At 41.8% G+C, this 22,485-nt stretch overlaps 1 protein-coding gene across 8 annotated transcripts in view; it reads right to left on the bottom strand.

Annotated features, from left to right (window-relative positions):
- Positions 1-1,613: 1,613 nt before the first annotated feature.
- alcam (activated leukocyte cell adhesion molecule) overlaps positions 1,614-22,485 on the bottom strand; it is a 214,307-nt gene continuing 193,435 nt past the window's right edge. For 4 of the 8 annotated variants that reach the window (XM_062974834.1, XM_062974832.1, XM_062974838.1 and 1 more), the window contains 3 exons: positions 13,265-13,321; positions 7,529-7,645; positions 1,614-3,810 (listed from right to left, as the gene is read on the bottom strand). In XM_062974834.1, coding sequence (XP_062830904.1) covers positions 7,558-7,645; positions 13,265-13,321 — 145 coding nt within the window. In that variant the 3' untranslated portion in view covers positions 1,614-3,810; positions 7,529-7,557. The remainder of the gene's footprint in view (positions 3,811-7,528; positions 7,646-13,264; positions 13,322-22,485) is intronic. The other 4 variants (XM_062974837.1, XM_062974836.1, XM_062974840.1 and 1 more) reach the window with 1 other exon arrangement.

Below are 22,485 nucleotides of genomic sequence, written 5' to 3'. Positions count from 1 at the left end.
GGAGAAAACTTTTATAAAAACATTTCATAAAGATGTGAATGAAAAAATAAAATAAAACCTTGCATAAGAAATCAAATTGCTTGGTCACTTTCTCAGAAAGCCTGATGATTGGATGCTAAAGACTAAAATAAATGAACTACTACATAACTACAACTAAATCCACTGAACCTAGTGAAACTAGTGAGTAGACATGATGACACTGATTTGTACTTATTTCAAAACAAAGGTGATGGAAATCAGTGGGAACTTAATTGCAGTTGAATGAATTTAGTAGTGAGTTCAGAAGGACATATAGTCAGATTGTTAAAGAGAGATATGAGGTAGATGATGGTGAGGATGATGCTTTGTTAATCTCCTTCTGTGGCACATTAAAGACTGTTTTCTTTCTACAGCACCTTACCATTTTGTATTTTATATTTAATTTCATTATTATTGGAAAAAGGTCTCTTTTATAGAATGATCAATGAACTGCACAAAAGTATGCCTCTTAATGTGATCAAACCAACCAATTGAAGGTATACAAAGCTGAAAATGTTTGCATGGTCTGCATTCATTGCATTGTGATGATGGAGACATGCCAGATAGATCTAGACAGATAGATAATATACATTCATGAGACTGTGCAGTGAATGGTGTTACAGGTCAGGGTGGAATTTGAAGGCCTCTGTTTAAAGAGCCTAGTGTTAACAAAATGTGGAGGTATGTACCAAGGCATGGCACATATCTTGGGTTCTTGGGACCAGTTCACCTATTCACAAACCTTCTTTCATCTCTGGTTTTCAATCCACCCTCCCATTCTTAATGCAGTGTGAATTTTGTTGGTTGTTTCATTGTTTAAATTTTTATAATTGTGCATGTAACTTGTCTATTGTTGTGTTTTATATTGCTATTGTTTTTATTCAGGCTTGGCCCCATGTAAGCTGCCCTGAGTCCCCTTTGGGGAGATAGAGGCGGGGTATAAAAATAAAGTTGTTATTATTATTATTATTATTATTATTATTATTATTATTATTATTATTGGACATGACAAATTTTCTCTCCTTTACCTGATTTTTTTGCCTACCCCAAACTGTATCTATGAGATTTTAATGATTGGCTAAGGGGGTATCTATAAATAGGTTTTTAATGACACATACTGGGGTTGGGAAGGGAATATAAGAGTTTGGTGCATATCTTGACACCATTTTGTTGAAGGATGGGCTCTGGAATGGCTTTTCTAGGTCCTGGGACCTGGGTGGTTGTGAAGGAGACTGCCCTTGGGCCTGACCTCATGGTTTGTTCCTCTTATAGAGTTCTGCCACTTTTCATTGCGGAGAGAAAACGGAGGTATAAATAAACATAAACATAATTCTGGGAGTTGGGAGGGTTCCCCTTCCAGTAAATGCCTGTCTGAGGCAAGCAACTCATATCATTGGATTCCCCTTGGATTCAGGCGTTTTGCCTAGGGAGAGTTGATCATGGGTTGACACACCTGGCCTCAGCAAGTTGCCACCCCCAGTTCTTCACTCATTCCTAGGCACAACTCACCTAAATAAGCTATAGGTCAAATAAAATGTTTCATGCTAGGTTAACATCATATATACACATACTTCTTTTGGACTGAAACAAGAATGTGAAAACATACTTCACTTTATTGTCTTCCAGGCATGAATGGCAACAATTAATTTGTATTTTTGATTCCCGAAACATGTCTGATGTGAACTTTGAACAGTGAAGAAAACACTTCCAAGAATTACATAAGATGGTCAGTAAAACTTCAAAAGGTGAAAGAGTTTTATTCCGTTTCCATGATGACACTGGATGCAGAAGTTAAGCACTTTCATTTCTGCCCAATCTTGTTTCATCTCTGACCAACAGTATAGGTTTTGTGTTTAAACAGACCTTCATTTCCTTAATGGAAAGTTTGGTATGCTTGTATTTTATTTAATTCAAAGGCATGATGTTGCATTGTAAATTCTGCCCCTCTTCTTTCTTCATTTCAATTCAATATCATATAAGCTGTGATGCCTTCACACCAAAACAAATTATAATCTCTTTTTGTGTGTGTTCACATTTTATTTTGGAAAACAGGTGCTTAAAAATTTTAGATAAAAAAACCAAAATTCTAAAAAAAGAAAAAAGAGGAAAAAGAAAAAATCACATTATTTACAAAGATATCATAAATGGCTTAGCCATGCAAAACAAAAGACTTTGGTTTTATCCCCCTTTAAACTTTGGTTTAAACATAGACCATGATTACTATTTTGTTCCCTTGCCAAATAAAGCCTTAACCCATGTGGAGAGGACTTTTAACAGGGTTGTTTTGTCATATTTTATACAGTATTCAATTTCTAGGACATGTCATATATTTCATCCATGCCAATACACTACAGGAAGCTTTTATTTAAGACATCAGTCACTATTGCCCAGACATTTAACATTTTACAAATGTACAACAGTGTTTCCCCCCCGTAAGTGGCAAATACATTTCACAAGTTCCATCTTCATTTGCCTTCCACTTAACTCCCCACAATCTTCCTGTTTTCCTGACTCATAAATCTGTAAACAGAAATCTGATGCTTATTCTAATAACATCTTCCTGCCGTTATCAAAATTATCTATTACATTCTCTCAGATGCTAGTCTTCTGCTAAAGAGGACACATTGCTAAATACTGCTGTCTATTTGCCCTGATCTATCCAAATGTTTCTTTTTAGGCTAACCTTCTAAAAAATTCTCAAGCATAAAACAGGTTTATAAAGTTACAATCTTGAATGTAACTAAAGATACATAGATTTAATTTCATTGTTACACTTTCATGTACTTTCCGATAAATTATGTACCAGTTAAAAACACTAAAATTATCTCAAGGTGCAATATCTGTAGTGTAGTTAACAAAAACGCACACACACAAAAATATATATTCTATTTTGTGGAAAAATGCAGCTTTGATATGACCACTTCAAAAAAAAATACACAAACCTCCAATTCCGATTTTTTTAAAATCAAAAAGAAAGATAATTTTTAAGGCAGTGGATAACAAAAATATTTCAGAACTAATTCTTAATTTCAGTCATTCACACTATATATCATGGAACTGCAAGAACAATTAATTTCCCAGAATGCCATCAATAAAAAGATTTTCCTGTCTAAAAAAAGACTTATTAGTAGACATCTGTATACATGACAACATGAATCTTGCTTAATACCTGATTCTACTCCTGGCAATTATATACAGGTCATTTATAGGTGATTGGGATTATTGTTATTTATGAACTATTTAATTTGCCCTCCCTTTTAAAAGATGCATTCTTCCCCCTTTTTAGTGGTGTTTCAAAAACAGAGAAAGAACTGTCTCATTTTCCAATAAGGCAATCTTATAAATTAAATACTTGCTGTGCAAAGTAGGAGCTTTACTGATAGCAATCAGAAATAGAAATGTACCTCTGGAAGGGGTGCGAAAACCAATGGAAATAAAAAACATTACAGTATACATCAGATTACCAGCGACTCCCAGAACAAAGCCTTACAGTGTATAAAAATAGCTACGTAAAAAATTTACATAAAGGCAAACCAAAAGAAATCTTCAGTGCAGACATTTACAAAAAAAATATATATTCAAAACGGAACACAAATTTGTGACCTATCAACATGGCTGCTGCCAAAATTAGTTTTGCTGATATTCTTGAAAGCTTGAGATAATTGTGTCAATTCTTTTGAAAACTTGATAGAATGGTCTGTGTAAATACTTGAACCATGAATAGCCGTCACATCTTCATATATATCTTAAATACAATCCATGTTCATGCTTCGGTTGGTCTATGTTTGTTCTCTGAAAAAAAGGAACAAGAACGTCAGCTGGGCAATAATCTACCATTACGATAAAGTTAATACACTATAGTAAAAATGTTAGGTTTTTTTTCATAAAATATGGATTTGACATCAGTAAGCACTGAAAATGGCCCTAAGAGTTGTCATTCATGAGTTAACATTGTAATTTGAAGTGGTATATTCTGAAGACTATAATTAGGAATTCCTTGCTGTAAACACGAGTTGGGTCAGAAGGCAGACCATGCCATCCTTAAAAGTGAAAACATGAACAAACAAGTGTAGCCTATTTGAAAATATTATGGTGACAAGAAAGATACTATTTTGTAAGGATCTGATAAATGTCTGCCAAAGCCATTAAATGTTTTGTTCTCTTTCCAAGGGCTATAGTAGAGCCTTTTAAAATTATCTGTGAGAAGTTCAGGAGACAGTATGACTTGTTGGAAAAGATGATAATATTTGGTTCATTTAAAAGAAGTAAGGGAAAAGGGATACTATAGTGCAAATGGCCATAGCCCTGAATTTGCAAGGCTTGAACAGGGCAGTCGACAACCTAGGATATTGGAAGTCTCATTCCTAGGGTCACCATGATACCAAGTTGACTAGATGGCCAATAATAACAACTAAGAAGTTATAGAAATATAAGCCACCATCCTATGCCCTTCAAAAGTATTGATACTCGATTTCCTACACACCACTACAAAGTCTGTGTACCTAAAGTGTCCTAATCAAGTTGTAGCTTGTGGGAGGGGGGGGTGTTAATTTTTGAGGGTAGGGGAAGAATAAAAAAAATCTGAAATTATATTCTGAATTGGTGTGATTTAAGCAAATGAGAAGTTCTGTTGAGGCATTTATCTGGATGGCATAAGCCTTGCCCTTCAACATTCCCTTTGCACAATTAATGTGAAGACTGCTGTAACCCCATAAGTTCAGCAAAGCTACAAAACGCCCATGAGAACTACATTCAGCTTTGATCCATGCATGAGGGTCTTACTTACATCCATGTGCTGGGAGATGTTGTGGGAGGGGACATGGCCACATTCTCATCTCCAGTTTTAGCCCTATGCATGTCCTGGAAAATGATACAGTCTTCATGGCATCCAAAGGAGCCACAAAAATATAACCATGGTTCGGCATTCTCTTACTATCTCTGTAAGGTCCCATGTCCCATTTCTCAAGTTACTATGCAGATCATGAATCTGTGCTCGTCTTGTTGCCTGTCATTTAGTTTTCTTAGGTGTTCTTAAGGCCTCTTGGCTGCCTGCTTTTCCAGAGTTCCTGGTTTTATCTTTTCTGATGTCTTGGTCTCAATGGCTGACTTTTCAGCAATGCTGAAGTAGCCAAAATTCTCTTTTGCAAGTCATATTTTCATGTCTGAATCTTAATTGTGAGGTGCAAGGATATGAAATCTCTTATTTCTTTGTTTTGTTTACACTGTCAATGTAGGATTCTAGAAAGTAAAGTAAATGAACCCTCTTTCCAAGTGGCAGCAGAATCAACATGACCAGATTAATTCAACAGTAGGAGCCCCCGGTGGAGTAGTGGGTTAAAGCCTTGTGACTTGAAGGTTAGGCTGCTGATCTGCAAGCTGCCAGGTTCAAATCCCACCCTGGGAGAGATGAGCTTCCTCTATCAGCTCCAGCTCCTTGCGGGGACATGACAGAAGCTTCCCATAAGGATGGCAAAACATCAAAACATCCGGGCGTCCCCTGGGCAACGTCCTTGCAGATGGCCAATTCTCTCACTCCAGAAGCGACTTCTCAAGTCACTCCTGACACACAAAAAAATCAACAGTTACCTGTATATTTTTTTCTTTTATTGCCCTGAAGTAGGATTCATTCACATCAAGAATTCTGGTTAAAATTTTGTATTTGTAAAATTCCAAAGAACACCTCCACAATAACAAAAATGAACACCTTTAGGTAGAAGCAGGGACCAATTTAAATAAATGTTCAAAATCCTACTGGGGTATTATGTTTAGCTAACAGTTTCCTCCCAGTTTACTTCCGCACAGGTATAAGAGCTCAATTTTCCTTGCTGCCAGGCTATGCTCAGCTCCTCCTCCTCATTCTTGTCTTCTTATAACACCTCACAGATAGCTTTGTTGATTTCGACTGGGAATGTAGTAAAGTAGCTCCACTAGCAGAAGGTGCCCATCATGTCACTGGGACACATATCAGTATGGCTGCCACCGCCTCTGCTGCTCCTGCTGATGAAGCTGATTTCCTATCATTTCAGTATCCTACAAAGAAACATGATTTTCTGATGGCTTGGTCTCTCTAGCACAGGTCCAGAACACTTACTTCACGCCCTCCCCATTTTCCCTATCCTCTTGGCATTAGGACATGGTGGCCTGCTGCATCCTTATGCCAAAAAGATGGGGGAGGGAGGCATGTAGCAGCTGAGAGCCCTTTGGAGTGCTCTCAGCCACCGTGTGTCTCACCCTCCTCCCAGCATAAGGACAGTGTGAGCGACTCCATCCTTATGCTGGGAGGATGGCTCGAGGAAGGCATGTGGTGGCTGAGAGCCCTCTGGAGCACACTCAGCTGACACATAATGCCAAGAGGACAACCCGAGGATTGGGGGAGGAGGATAGGAAGGAGGATGGGGGCAGTCGCTGCCTGTCTCGCCCTCCTCCCAACATAAGGATGGAATGAGCACCTGAAGATGACCTGTGTCCTGCTCTGCCCCCTCCTGACCCCGTCCTTTCCTGGGCCCTCCCTACCCAGTGTGTGCCCAGCCCCCCTCCTTTCCAGCCTGGCCCTCCTGGCTGGGCCCACAATGTGGCCCCAAGGCAAAAAAAGTTTGCTCATGCCAGCTCTAACATAAGGTATTCTTTCCTTGTTTGGTTCCTAAGGACAAGCTTTGCCTGTTAAAAATGTATATATATATCACGATACCACCATCACGGTTACATTTACTTCATGCTTGTTAAACATCTTTAACTAATGAAGACACTTAGAAGGGTCTATGTTGTTCTATTAGTAACAGGTAGAAACCATTCTTCAAATACACCCTTCATATATAGGCAGAGATCCTCCATCAAGACATGTTCTGTTCATTTGCAATGTTCTGTCCATTTCTATGTCCACAGCCCCTTGTATATCTTTTTATAGGCAGCAAGGAGGTATTTCCTAGCTTTTTGTTCCCTACCCAATACCTCCTTTCCACAGATGTCAATCACCAGGGAAATGAGGTCCCTTACCTGTGAGAAGGAGGGAGTGGGGACCAAGTAAAATAATGAATGAAGAACTGTCTCATCTTGGCTCAGACAGAAAGCAACTAATAGTGTACTCTCAGAATGATTCTTTCACTTTGGAGCTATACTGTCCAAGCTGCTTTCTCCTTCGAACCCTCCCCTCTAGTAAGGAGCAGCAGCAAATTTTCCTTGAGAGCTGTGTGGGGGTGTTCATGTGCATGCACGGTTGGACATTGTACAAAGGGCTATAACATAACACCTTGCACATATGTGCAAGAGAAAACGTCACTAACAGAATTCTGGCCATAGTATAGTATTCCTAAAGCATAATTCTCCTTAGCAATCATAGAAAAACACAACAAGCAATTGAAAAAGCTGCAGAAGGCATTCTAAACAAAGAGCAGGTGCAATTTTGTTAACTTCTCATTCAGAGACTACTCTTCAAAGCAATCCAGAGAACAAAATCCATTTCAATTTCATTCCAAGGACAGAAAGGTTATATGAGACAGTTGTTTACACAAACCTGGAATGGTGACTGACTTATTCTCCATCTCAAGCTTCAGATTTGTGATTGTTTTCTTCTAACTTTTTATTTTCTTCTATATTTCCAAGGTCTTTATCTACATGTTTTGAGGCTGACCTAAAATGGAAACAAAAATATAGTGATACCTCACTTTGCCTTTGCCTTTTGATGCAATCAATCATTTGGAGCAATAAAACATACATTTCTCTCTCTCTCTTCAAATGAGGATTTTTACAGTTCAGCTATCATTCTGCCCCCCCTGGTCAGAGCAACCTTAGCTCAGTACACTCTATAATAATATCTGTATAGCCTAAGTGAAATTCAGTTTGACATTTATCCTGCAATCATTTATACATTTACACATCATTGAGCTATGTCATCTGTAACAGTTGGTATTTCTTCACAAAAATCCATTAGCAAGATTTCATGAAAATCTGAAAGGGATGTTAATGCTTACACCCAAAGTGTTAAGGCACAATTATCAATATGGTAATCTCACTGGTGTAACAATTCCCTTTTTGTACTTTTCTAGTTTTGCTAGAGGACAATGTAATTTGTGTGTGTACACCTGTATGTATGTATGTATGTATGTATGTATGAATGAATTGCAGTTTCTGGGGACATACCCTACCATCTGAACAAAGCTTTATGTATCTTGATAATAAGGCAAAAGGACGGGTGTCTTTTCTCAAGACCAAAGATGCAAGGGTTCCTTTATAAAAGTGGCCAAAATCCTGCATGAGGAGATGGAATATAACATCCTATCAATGTCTTCTCTTCTGCAGGATTGACATTACTCTTACAGTCTCTAACAATTTCACCTGTAGTGAATGGAGAAAGGTGAGAAATACGTAATTATGTCTCTAGATGCCCAAAAATAAAAGCATCTTCTAGAATTTTATGGGGGTCTTGTATAGGTCTTAGATGTTGTATATTCAGCTATAGCAGTGGTTCTCAACTTGTGGGTCCAAAGGTGTTTTGGCCTACAACACCCAGAAATCCCAGCCAGTTTACCAGCTGTGAGCATTTCTGCGAGTTGAAGGTCAAAACATCTGGGGACCCACAGGTTGAGAACCACTAAGCCATAGGGAAATAGCTCTAGACTTCTTAGTTGCCCTGATCGTCATATAACGGGGAGGAGAGGGCAGCAAGAGGAAAGTGAGTCTCTTGGAAATCACTGCATGAGAGAGGTGGTGAATTCCTTCCTTTGTAATGAATATATAAAAAGATATAAATTGATATTATGTAAATGTATGTTATGTAAGTGTTTGTCACAAACCGGATTCTAGCCATTGTTACATTACTCTACATTCACAATTCATCTTCACTAGGGGTTTGGCGAAATTCACTTTGTGGTCTCTTCCAACTCTAGGATTCTATCATTCTAGGCAGGAAGCAAGCTGAACTTGATGTGATATATTTCTGAGTAAGTATGCACAGGATTCCAGTTAAGGGTTCAGTGCTACTACTATCATTTGGGGGCTTTTCCCACCTTCAGGCTTTTCTTTCACTGGAAATATTATTCGCTATGTAGAAGGATAAACCCAAAGCTTCCAAAAAGTGAATGTTATTCTGTTCTTTATAGCTACTGTTGACATGTCAAAATTATGGCGTTAGAAGAGGGGCAACAAAATCTCCTTTGTCTTTCAAGTGTCAATGTACCTGACTGTCACAAAAAATCTATGTCTATGAATGACGTTAATTCTGGTCAAAAATCGAAAGTAATAATACTTGTTTTAATATAGAGATAGACCTATGGACTGAATGAAGACCTTAAACAGGTTTCTACGAGATCATATTAAAGTTTGCATTTTGTGTTGGAGAAGGTTTCACAGTATGCTAAAGTATCGCTGTGATAAACATTTCAAAGTTTCATTCTACAATCCTATGTATGGGTGGGCCTGATTTCTGAATAGACATACATAAGACTGCAGTTTTTGGATTAAAGTTGTAAATCTGCAAATCTATGTAAGCAATACTAATCATATTCTCTGGCAATTTCCCAGTCTCCGTAGAAATAGTTATATTCTTTGAGATTTTCTTTCTGATAAAACGATAATGTGAAAAGTAAGCTGGATTGGCTAGGCATCACTTTTATCTAACCCATACTACAGTAGAGTCTCGCTTATCCAACACTCACTTATCCAACGTTCTGGATTATCCAACACATTATTGTAGTCAATGTTTTCAATACATCGTGGTATTTTGGTGCTAAATTCGTAAATACAGTAATTACTACATAGCATTATTGCATATTGAACTCCTTTTTCTGTCAAATTTGTTGTATAACATGATGTTTTGGTGCTTAATTTGTAAAATAATAACCTAATTTGATGTTTAATAGCCTCACCTTAATCTCTCCTTATTATCCAACATATTCGCTTATCCAGTGTTCTGCCGGCCTGTTTATGTTGGATAAGTGAGACTCTACTGTATTTATCTATGCTTCACCATATTTGTCTCACGGGAATATGAAGTAGATTGTTGACATTATATTCATTCCTTGCCTACAGGTTTCCCATGGACAACTGGTTGGTCATTATGTGAATATAATGTTGGACCAGATCATGGATGGGCAAAGTGTTGCTCTGGGGCCTCAAATATGTTCATGTAGTCCTCTACTCCTCAAACATTTAAGCTTCCCCCTTTTTCGGCAAAAAGGCAAGGGAGGGATCGAAAGCAAGTAAGTAAAAAGGAGAAAGCCGACTCTCTCACTAGCCTATAGGAGCAACAATTCTTCCCCTGCTCTGTTTGTTGTTTGGTAGCCTGTGTGACCCCTGAAGTACTTCGTACTAAAATACCCCCCCCCCCCCAAAAAAAAACTACAGATGCCTATACTTGAAATAGATGTTTAGTCTAAACCAGCTGGGTTCTTCTTATATTCTCAACATTGTACGTGAAAGCCAGTGCATGGGGTAAAAGATATTATGCACACTATTCAGACTGTGGTTGGATAGAACAGTGATTCTGTCTAATAAACTATTCAAACCTTATTGAGTGCTGTCTTTAATATTTATTGCTAACAATCAGGTTTTTCTTTATAACACATTCCTGATCTCATTAACTCCCCTGGCTTCTCATTACTAACCTAATGAATTATCTCGATTGAATACCTCTATCTCTTTCTTACTCAAGTAAAATTCTCTCCAGTCATTCCCAATTTGATCCAATTTTTCTGTTTGTATCTAACACCACCACTCATTCTTCTGCTCCAGATGGGATCAACTGTAAGAACACATTAGGTAACTTGGTGGTTGTGGTGGTGGGATTCCTTATGAGGGGAAAGAGAATGGCCCTATTCTGCCACTTTTTAGTTGCAATCATGGCAGCTACTGTATTCTGTGTTGATAATGAGATCTTATATTGGAAATGCCATCCCCCCCAAGTTATTTATTTTGTTACTACACTGGGTTGTCTCTAATTAGTTATCACCAGATTGAGATTTTTGTCTCTGAAAGTGAATTGTTAATATCATTGCCTTGTCATCCCCAATAACAAGCATAAAACTGTTAATATTATATGGAAGTATATCTTTATGCAAAAGCATGGGGAAAGCTGTTGTGAGATTTTAAATTTAAAAGGTGAGAAAATGAGTTGTACATAGGAAATGAAGGAAGAAAATAAAATTATATATTAAAATGGTGATATTTCTGCTATATTCCTTGTTTAAAAAAACAGTTCTCTGTAAACCACCTACATGAACAGAGGAATGGGTATATGATACATTACTAAAATTAACATGTTTCTCATAAATTGTGTAAAAGTTAATCATCATGCATTAGTTTCATAACAAAACAGAGGGAGAACTGTAATAGAAATCAAAAGGCCAAAATGAAGAATGTTAAGTTTGTTGCCAAAATACATTGAATGGATGTTGGCACCAATCTGTTTTAAGAAGATTATTACAGAGAGGGCATTACTGACTAAGAAAGAACAAAGGGAAATGTTATGAAAATTTATTTGTATTCAGAAGCGGTATGTTTGAGTTTTCTTGGGGAAGATGACAACAAAAAAGAACTTTTAAAGATAAGAGATAGTTTAGTGTAAGTATATTACTAATATTGAATGATCCAAATGAAAGAGATTTGTAAAGAAAAAGAATGTGTCATAGTAACAAAGATAAGCAGATGCTCACATAAATAAATACAGCTAGCCTTCCACATTTGCAGTTTTAACTTTTGTGGATGTGATTATTTGCAAATTTGATTAATATGTTAATATGTGTTAAACTTCTTAAGTTAACATTTTGCTTATTTTCAAAGGTAGGCATTGTTATTATTATTGTCCAAGACCTAGAACGTAACTCTGTGATGCAGATATCCAACACTACCCATAGTACCATCTGTGTGAGAAAGATGGCTTTTTGTGATATATTTAATCTGAAATTTCCAATGCCTAATGATTTCATTTTTGTTTTTCTGAACGGTTAATCCTTTACTCTCTTCAACCTATTGGAAATTATTAATATATATTCACTTGAATGTAAGGTCCAATGGTTTGAATGGGTAAGTATATGTAAGAGGCCCACAACTTAAGGTTTCAATATAGATGACATGATCAAACATCAAAAACAATCTCAATTCAACAACTCCAATATAAAAAGAAAAACCTTAAAAAAATTAAGTAATCCAAGGAATGAGATGATCCACCTTACATAATAGCCAGCTAAGAACATCTAAGGGCTGGTTTGAGTTTGGATAGGCAATGGCCAGGGTACTCTTAAGGAAAAAAAAACTTCACTGGAAAATGAATTAACATTATACCTGATGAACCAAAAGGTTAGTTGGCCTTTTCAAATTAATTTAAAAAGTGAAAAGAGAGACGGTCATTAATTTTATAAGGTCTCATTTCTCTTAGTGAAAAAATAGCAATTAAACACCAACAATGCAAAGCAAATAGGTCTGAGAATTTTCCCACTGAAAACAAGCACATCTAAAACGTTCCTCACTATTGTTAGTTGTAAAAACGGCCTCATATCTAAAATGTCAAACATTTTTTTACTTGACACTCAGGTCCTATCTATATTGCCATATAATGCAGTTTGAAACTGCATTAAGTAACAGTGTAGATGGGGCATGTAAATTTTTAACACACATACACAAGCATTCAGACAGACATGGAAGAGATAGGCCTTTAGACTCTCATTCAAAGAGAATGATTTAACAAAGATATATATATATATATATATATATATATATATATATATATATATATCCCACCAAGGTTTTTGAAGCTGTATTATGAATTAAGGCCAATTAAGGGGGTTTATGTCAATTTTTTCCTGTTCGCTTATAAAAATAATAGCCAACATCCCACATCACATTCACAGTATGAATGATTTAAGAAATTAGCCCCTGGAACCCACCTTAAACTCAAGTAACTGCAGTGTATGTAAGTGGGGCACGTCTGCATGGCTAGCCCTTCCCTTCCCCAAGCCACGGGACAATGAGCTCCCTCACATCCCCTGGAGTTTAAAGTAGGTTCTGGGGATATCTATGATCATCACAATAGCGCAACAATTGTGAATACACAGCATATCTGAAAATGGAACAGATCTGTAATTCTAGGTTATAAATATGTAACCCCAATGTAAAATACCAGCCTCCATGTTTTGATGGAACTGTAGAAAATCTCAATATCCTTTTTGGGCATTATATCAAGTTCTTGTTACAGGGGTATGACAAGACAATAGAAATTCTACAAATCACAACACACATAAAGAAGTAACTTTCTTGCCTCGGGAGGGTTTGAATGTTCTGTGCTGCCTCCTTCTCAGACTCTCCGTTGACATCCCTTTGGGGACAGAGATTATATGAATAATAGTTCAAAAACTGCTTGAGTGGGGTAGCCTATGTGGATATCAAATTTTGTGATTGAGGAGTGTGTCAGGAAGGATTTAAAAAATCAACTTGCATTTCTTTGGGCATTAATTTGATGTGAAACTCTCATTTTGTTAAATATGGTCCCACAATTTGCCCAGAAAACAGAAACAATGATTAATACTAAGAGACAAATTCATGATGAAAATAGAAGATTGCCTACAGTGATAATTCAGCTGATTAGGTTTTATTCAGAAGTGACAGGTATAGCAATTATCCATAATTTAACAACAAATAAATTACTCAGTATCCAGCATAATCTAACTAATATGTATTAGCTTGATTGTCTTCTTTAAACATCTTGAGAATAAGCCAATTGGTCTTCCTTTATATGATCTTAACCATTAAAAACATTATTATGTGTTTTTGGACTTAGTTCCAGTCAGTTATGCAAACATGGCCTTTAGTATTCATCTCATTAGGATAGCAGTAGGTTTCCACCAATGAATGCTATTGTATCAACTGTGGTAAAACAACACAGAGATCTATACCTATGTTAAGGAATCCCACAAGTTGCCAAAATGAAGGGGAAAGGGAGAATTAAAATAGTTGGGAGACAAAGGGAGAACGAGCTATCAAGGTAGATATTCAAGTAACTTCAGCCGATAGGCAAGAAAATAGGGCACCGAGACTAACATAATCCTTAACTCTTGTAAATAGTGGGAGCCATAGACAAGTTTCTGAAAAATGTGTCCAGATCTGGATTCCAGTGATACTCTTTAGAGCTTCATTCTATCATCCAGATATGATGAACTACAATTCACAGCCTCTGTAACACCACAGTAACATGGTGGTTCTGGTATTTCCAGAAGAACTTCCTAGTACTGAGCAACATGTGCCTTGTGGTACTTGAATTGCTACTGCAAAACTCCATATTGTCCCCCAGCATCAGTTGAGCTACTGGAGGAATTCATTCGGAGAATAGGAATGAAGTGGTATCAGCATGCTGACTATGTCTACAACAGAGTTTGGAAGCCGTAATGGAGGACAGCAGGATGTGGAAAGCGATCTTAAAATGATTCTGCAAAGGCTGAGATAGTTGAAGTTTAATGGATGGCAAGATGTACAGGCACTACAAGCAGCATCTCATTTGTAAATGATTACTAAACTACATTTGAGAAAGTTGACATTATGATAGATTCTCTTTTTTCCATAAAGAACAGCCAGTTGAGGCTGCCATTTCTAATCAGAGAAATGGTATTGTGATGACATTAGAATTTCTGCTTAAATTGTACAAAAAGCAGTCAAGTGGATTTTGAATTTATAGAACACTATTTTTATAGGTTCCATAAAGAAATTGTATGGTGGGACCCTTATTGCTATTATCCCTTGAGAGGAGGACTGGTGTACATGTTTGGGAAAGCCTGCTCGAAAGACTTCTATCAGTATGTGAAGATCATGCATGGGACTATCAAGCGTGGTCTCTATTTTTTGCTGTGATTCAACATCTTTGGAAAAAGGTTGGTGCTGCTTACGTTCAACCAACTCAGTAGTCAGACTCAAAGGTGTGACAAAAGAAGATATAACAGATGGGATCCTTACAAGACATCTTAAAATCTTCACACTTCTCCAAGCAATATTCCTGTGTATAAAGCAAGGCTGATCACTGCTGGATTTGAACTTATAACTTACTTAAATGATAGGGATGAGATATTCCTGTTTTTTTCCCCTTTTCCCATTGATGACAAACTTGAAAAATACAGGAAATTGAGACAGACAAAAGGCCAGACATACTTCTTCAGTCCCACAATAAAAAGGGGAATTTAAAAATTCTTCCTGAATCACCACCCTTTAAGAATTAGTCACTTTCTGTAAATACTTGTGTACATTTTAGTAAAATATTAACCTGAAAAAACCTGGTTAACTTATCCATGAGTGAAATACTGTACTTTAACTTCATTTTAAAAAAAGAAATCATTTTTTTCTAAGTACAGCAGTCAATCTTAGAAAAACCTAAAAGAAACACAGACCTCCTCTTCTTTCTTTGTCACGGTACCACTTCAAGTCTTTTTTAATGTGGACTGGCGGGGATGAAGCACTGGGAATGTAGAGGAGGTTGGTGCTTCTTTAAGGTTTCCCTGTGGTATATTAGAGTTTGCCTTTTCTTACTGTATTCGAATAAGGATTAATGCTCATCAAAAAAGAAACCATTACTTCTCTAAGAACAGTGGTAAAAGGCTTTTCTGAATGCCAGAGGAGGAAATTGATATTGCCATTGGCATCCCAGAGTGGTTGGCTCCTCTCTTCAGAATGACACTCAACATATTATAATTGATAATTTTGGGCCCTGTCCTCAATTAACATATATGTTGACTTATCCATGAATATATACAGCACTTGGAATAAATGAAAGTGTTTCATGCAATCTGAATTGAACCTATAAAGGAGGACATGGCTTACAAACAAGCATTCAATGGAATACATTTGTCTATTAACATCATGCTTAGAGCTTATCACAAAGATACATTCAAGATAAGGACAGGTTGCTTACCTGTAACCATGTTTCTTCGAGTGTACTCTGTGAATTCACACTAATGGAGAAGCTGCGCCTGCGCAGGTTCCGACGGAAACTCTTCCAAGCTGAAGTTCAAATTTTGGCGGTAACCACGCCCCCCTTCCCAAGGGGCATATAAGGCAGCCCCAGGCGCCCGCTCTCCAGTTCCTACGCCGCCAAGGCAACGAGAAAGGGAGAGGTTTGCCAGAGGGGAAGGAAGGGCGGGTTTGTGTGAATTCACAGAGTACACTCGAAGAAACATGGTTACAGGTAAGCAACCTGTCCTTTTTCTTCGTGTACTCTGTGAATGCACACTAATGGAGACTGACACGCTAAGGTCCCGGATGGTGGGACAAGGCAAACTCGACAACCAGTGAATGTCCAAACATAAGTTTATTAGGACACGTTGAGATAACAGTCCCAAGAGACCAGTGCAATAAGTTGTCCGAAAGGACCAGTGCAATGCCAGCATGAGCATAGTACAAGAAAACAGAACATATTAGGAAATACTGAATAAACGTAATAGAAACACAGAAATTGAGTACAGTGCATATAAACACTCTCCCAAGGGAGAGGGGTAAACATCACACAACTTGACACACCCGTCAGGGTCAATAAAGTGTTGCAGAGCAACTGTCCAACACAATCAGGGAAAAAACATATCCCCAGAGGTAGGTATGGGGAGAAAAACTGGCCCATAACTTGAAGGAGAGGTATAGAGAGTCACCTGCGGGTGAGTATAGGGAGAAGAAGGACGTTTGAGAGTCAGGATAGGCAAGATGAGAGTACTGATCTTGCGAAGGCCGAGTCTTTTAGGGCTTTATTGTCTAGCCTGTAGTGAGAGACAAACGTAAGTGGGTTCGACCAGATTGCCGCTTTACAGATGGAGTCAAGCGGGATACCTCTGAGGAAGGCGGTCGAAGCCGAGAGGCCCCTCGTTGATCTCGGACGGATGGATGGAAGGGGAGGGCGTTTGGCCAGCTCGTAAGCCAACTCAATGGCCTGAGCAATCCAATGGGACAACCTTTGGGAGGAGATGGGATTACCCAACTTGTCCGGGGCATAGGCGACAAAGAGTCTCTGAGTCTTACGGATGCCCTTGGTACGGTCCTTGTAGAAGAGGAGCGCCCTGCGAACGTCGAGAAGGTGCAGTTTTCGCTCGAGAGGAGAGGAGGGGTTAGAGAAGAAAGCTGGTAGAACAATGTCCTGATTGAGGTGGAAAGCTGACACTACCTTAGGGAGAAAGGTAATGTCCGGGCGAAGGACAGCACGGTCGTGGTGGAAATGTAGGTAAGGCTCATCGACCCTGAGAGCAGCAAGCTCGGATGGCCGTCGTGCCGAAGTGATTGCCACTAGAAAGGCCAGTTTCCACGAAAGCAAGCGGAGATCAGTTGAGGCTAGTGGTTCGAAGGGAGCAGAAGTGAGTTGAGAGAGTACAAGTTCGAGGTTCCAGCCCGGCGTAGGTGGTAGCGACGGTGGGCAGATGTTGTTGTAGCCTCGGAGAAATGTTTTGATCAGGTGGTGAGAGAAGAGAGACGGCTGACCATGGCGTTGAAAAGACCAGGAAAGAGCTGCGAGGTAAGCCTTAATAGAAGCGAGAGAGAGTTTCCTCTCGACGAGAGTCATAAGGAAGTCGAGGACCACCGATACCGAGGTTGAAAAGGAGTCGATATTACGGGATCGAAGGAAGGCGTGAAAGCGAGAAAGTTTGTAGGTATAAGCTTTAGTTGTAGACGGCTTATGGGCTGCCCGAAGAACATCTTGGAGGTTTTGCGGAAGGGAGGTTAGGTAAGAATCCTCCACGCAGTGAGATGAAGAGAAGGAAGGTCCGGGTGAAGAATTTGACCGTCCTCTCTCGAGAGAAGGTACGGCGAGGGAGGCAGAGGGCGAAACGTTCCTCTGGAGAGACGAAGAAGGGCTGGATACCACGGTCGGCGGGGCCAGGCCGGAGCTATGAGAATCGCTGTGACCGAGATCGAGAGGAGTCTTTCGAGGACTTTCGGTATGAGGGGAATAGGGGGAAAGAGATAAAGCATCTCCGCTGACCAGTCTAGCAGAAAGGCGTCCCCTAGGCAGCCGGGAAAGGAGTTCGGGGGAAGCCTCGCTCCGTAGCGGGGTAGCTGAGCGTTCTGGGGGGAGGCAAAAAGGTCCAGAGTAGGTCGCCCCCAGTCGAGGAACAGATTGTGGAGAATCTCGGGATCGAGCTTCCACTCGTGAGAGGAGGATGTCATCCTGCTGAGGGCATCTGCCAAGTCGTTTTGGGCACCCGGAAGGTGAATCGCGGAGACCTGGACGTCGTGGGCTATGCACCAAAACCAGAGGCGGGAGGAGAGGTGCATCAACTTTCTCGAACCCGTACCGCCCTGTTTGTTGATGTAGAATACTGCTACCAGATTGTCCGATTGAATGAGGATGGATTTGTGGCAGATGAGGCGGGAGAAGGCTTTCAGGGCTTTGAGGATGGCGAGAAGCTCGAGAAAGTTTATGTGGTTGGTCCTCTCGGATGGGGACCAAAGATCTTGGACCGTCAGGCCGCTCATGTGGGCTCCCCAAGCGTAGGTGGAGGAGTCCGTGGTTATGGTTATTGAAGGTAGGGTTGGATGAAATGGAAGGCCCCTGCACACGTTCCGGTGAGACGTCCACCATGAGAGGGATTGGCGAACGTTTGACGGTATCGACAAGTACTTGGAGTTGTGGTGGTAGAGCGGCTTGAAAGTGTCTATAAACCACCTTTGTAGAACCCGAAGACGCAGCCTGGCGAAGGGGGTGGTGAGAACCGTGGAGGCCATATGGCCTAAAAGGACTTGAATGGCACGGGCTCGGACCCTCCGGGCGGATCGACATAGGGCGATCTGGTGGCGGAGAGCTAGGAATCTGTTGAGCGGTAGCGAGACAGTCTCTGTGACGGAGTCGAAGAGAGCTCCGATGAATCGGATTTTGGTCGACGGGGAGAGATTTGACTTCTTGGCATTGAGTTGAAGGCCGAGAGATTTTAGGAGACGCAGCGTGAAGGAGACGTGGCTCTCGAGAAGTACAGGGTCGGGCCCGACCAGAAGCCAGTCGTCCAGATAAGGAAAGACCATGATGCCATGCAGCCTGAGGTGGGCCGCTACGGCGGCGACGACCTTGGTAAAGACCCTTGGAGCCGTGACAAGACCGAAGGGTAAAACAGTAAATTGGTAGGTTTGGTCAAGGACTTTGAAACAGAGGAAACGTCTGTGAGCCTCCCGTATCGCCACGTGGAAGTAGGCGTCTCGTAAGTCTATGGAGGCAAAGTAGTCTCCCAGCTGCAGCATCGGGAGAATAGAGGCAATAGAGACCATTCTGAATTTGGAAGGGCGAATGAAGATATTGAGGGCCCTTAGGTCCAGAATGGGGCGTAGCTCCCCCCCCTTTTCGGGACTGTAAAGTATCTGGAGAAGAAACTTTGAGGGTCCAGTTCGGGAGGGGAGGGACGGATGGCCCCTTTGGCCAGGAGGGCATCGATTTCGGCCAGTATCTCTGGAGAAGGAGTTGAAGAGAGAATGTGACCTGTAGGTGGGAGCTCTGTGAACTCTAAGGCATAGCCCTCTTGGACAATGCGAAGAACCCAAGCATCTGAAGTGATGGACTCCCATTGATTGTAAAAGGGGGCCAGGCGGTCGGCGAAGGCACAGGAGGGTCGAGGCAGCGTGGGCTCTACATCGGTAGCGGACGAGGAGCTTTGGCAAAAGGGGATGGCGTCAGGTACGCCGGTTAGCCTGCGGAGGAGCGGGGGTGGTTCGACCCCGTTGCTTTTGCGGATGAGGTCCCCGACGGGGTTGGTGATGGCTTTGATTGCTCGAGCCCGAGGGGCACTTGAAAGATTGGTGCCGGAAGGATTGCGGCGGGAAGCGACGGAAGCGGTGAGGGAACCAGCGGGTGCGCTGTGGCTGCGGTTGGTCGCCACATTTAGACGCAAGAATTTTAAAGTCATGATTAGACTTGAGTTTGTCATCGGTACCGGAGTTAAATAGTCCGAGTGCATCAAAGGGGAGGTCCTCAATGACCTGTCTGGAAGATGAGGAGAGACCTGACGACCTCAGCCAGGCGTGGCGACGGATGGCGATCGCGTGAGCAATCATCTTGCCCGCCGTGTCCCCGGTATGTTTCGCCATCTGGATTTGATGGTGGGCAAGCGAGTCAGCCTCCTGTTGGAGGGTGGTAAGGACGGAGCGGTCTTCGTCCGACAGTTTAGCGAAGAAGGGCTGTGCCTTCTCCCAGATAATATGCTGGTAGGCACCCATGCAGGCTCCATAGTTTGCCATCCGGCAAAGTAAAAGGGCTCCGGAGTAAAGCTTTCGACCCACAGCGTCGAAGCGCTTCCCTTCTCTGTCGGCCGGAGTGTTCGACTGACGACCTGAGGATTGGGAGGCCTTGACGACCAGGGAGTTGGGGTCGGGGTGGTGTTTCAGCCACTCCAAGGTATCGTCGTCGGTACGGTACCAAGTCTCGATCCTCTTCGAGGTCGGGGGAATGGAGGAAGGGGTTTTCCAGGAGGCCTGGATAATGTCCAAGAGATAAGGCAGGAAAGGGAGTAGCGTGGCCGGCGGAGCTTGGGCCTGCACCCTTTTGAAAACTGGGTCAGACACTGCTTTGGAAGTCTGCTTGATCTCCAAACCCAGGGCGTCGGCCATTCTGACCATTTGATCAGAGAAAGCACGAATATTGTCAGTAGGAGAAGGCGGGTCCGCCTCATACGCATCGTGAGGAGGAGAGAGGTCGAGTCCGAGAGAGACTACCGAAGCCGAGAGGACAGAGTCTGGGCGGTCAATGTCAACATCTTCCTCCTCAGCCCCTTGGGGGGACTGAGGGGGAGAAGAAAGCACAGTCTCGGGGGGAGGCATGGCCTCACGGGAAGAGAGGGCCGGGAGCCGAGGATCTTTAGAGGCTGAGGCCTGGGCTGCTCGAGCCAGGCGAGACGTTTGTCTGCCACGCTCCGGTGTCGAGGTGGGAGGGAAGAGCTGTTGGCGCGAAGAATGAGGCGGCGCAAGAGGCTCCGGCACCGGCACCCTGACCACCGTTTGGGTAGAGTGGTGGGGTGAGTCCTGCAGCTCCCCGTCAGACAGGGGGTGCAATGGAGATTGAGAAACATCTCTAGGCCTCTGGGCTGGCACAATTGGAGAAGACCTTCTCGAGGAGGTTGCCGAGGAGGACGGCGGGTCTTTCCTTGAGGAAGCCGAGGAAGAGGAGCGCTGAGTCAGCCGTTTTTTTGTCGGCGGTTGCTTGGATGCAACCCTCAAGGACTTGCCAGGTGTGGGAGGAACCACAGCTGAGTCAGATTGCACTCGACGAGACTCCTCGTGAGCCCTCTTAAAGGCTATTTTGATAGCAGAGGAGGACGGAGGGGAGCCGATACGAGAGCGGATCGAGGTCACCGAAGCCAGAGAGCTCGACGTCGAGGAAGGCCCCACCTTTCCGGAGCGGGTCGACACGGTAGCCGTCGTCACAGTACACGGTGGCTTGACCGGTTTAGCGGCCCTGGAGGTCCTGGACTCCCTGGACGAGACCGAGGAGGCTTTAGCTGTCGGAGGCTTAGCTGGTGGACCGACATTGCTCTCAGAGCTGAAGACGACGACATACCCGACGTCGACGGAGTCGGTTCTGGCGCGAGAGATCTTTCGTAGAGCGCCGCTCTGAGCCTAGCGGCTCTGTTCTTTCTGGCCTGAGCCGTGAGAGCTAGGCAGAAGCGGCAGGTACCGACCACATGAGCCTCGTGAGCCTCGCCAAGACAGAAGAGGCACTTGGCGTGGCCGTCTGAATCAGGAATTTTAGCAGCGCACTGCGTGCAGCGTTTGAAACGAGTAGTAGACATGCGAAGAGTCCGAAGTGAACCTTGCGGCGGAAAAAAAGGAACTGGAGAGCGGGCGCCTGGGGCTGCCTTATATGCCCCTTGGAAAGGGGGGCGTGGTTACCGCCAAAATTTGAACTTCAGCTTGGAAGAGTTTCCGTCGGAACCTGCGCAGGCGCAGCTTCTCCATTAGTGTGCATTCACAGAGTACACGAAGAAAAAACATTATGAAATAACAGATGTTTTACTCCATCTTTGAGAAATAAAAATACTACACATTTTGTCACATTTCTACACAAGACCTAAATATAACATTGTTTCATTATAGCATTTTTTGTACACAGCACATATGAGTAAACCAACCATCTCATATCAGAAGTATTTTTATTCCTCCCTTTTTCCTCCCCTAATAGTGAAAAAAAAAATCCCTCGAATGCTAAAGGCTAGTATGTGTAGTAAGATTATGTACATACAGTCTCATCTGAAACCTGTCAGGAGCCTATTCATACGATGGTTAACTGTATGCCATGGGAATCCCACAATTAGGAAATACGATGCATGCCACTCTGTGATGAAAACCACCAGGACGCAATAAATGAATACAGTAACTTTATGGCCAAATCCATCCGAATAGTCACTTTAAACATTTAATTTATTAGTTTAATTAATGGAAGTTTTTGGGTTGGGTGGTACATAAGTTCATGTCCAAGTCACTTCCAGGTTTAAACATTTCTTTTCCTGGGCCTAAACTACCCAGGGGTCTCAAACTATGACA

The sequence above is a fragment of the Anolis carolinensis genome, chromosome 3, assembly GCF_035594765.1.
Source record: "Anolis carolinensis isolate JA03-04 chromosome 3, rAnoCar3.1.pri, whole genome shotgun sequence".
In the NCBI taxonomy this organism is placed as follows: Eukaryota; Metazoa; Chordata; class Lepidosauria; order Squamata; family Dactyloidae; genus Anolis; species Anolis carolinensis.
This window is presented reverse-complemented; position numbering and strand designations above follow the sequence as displayed.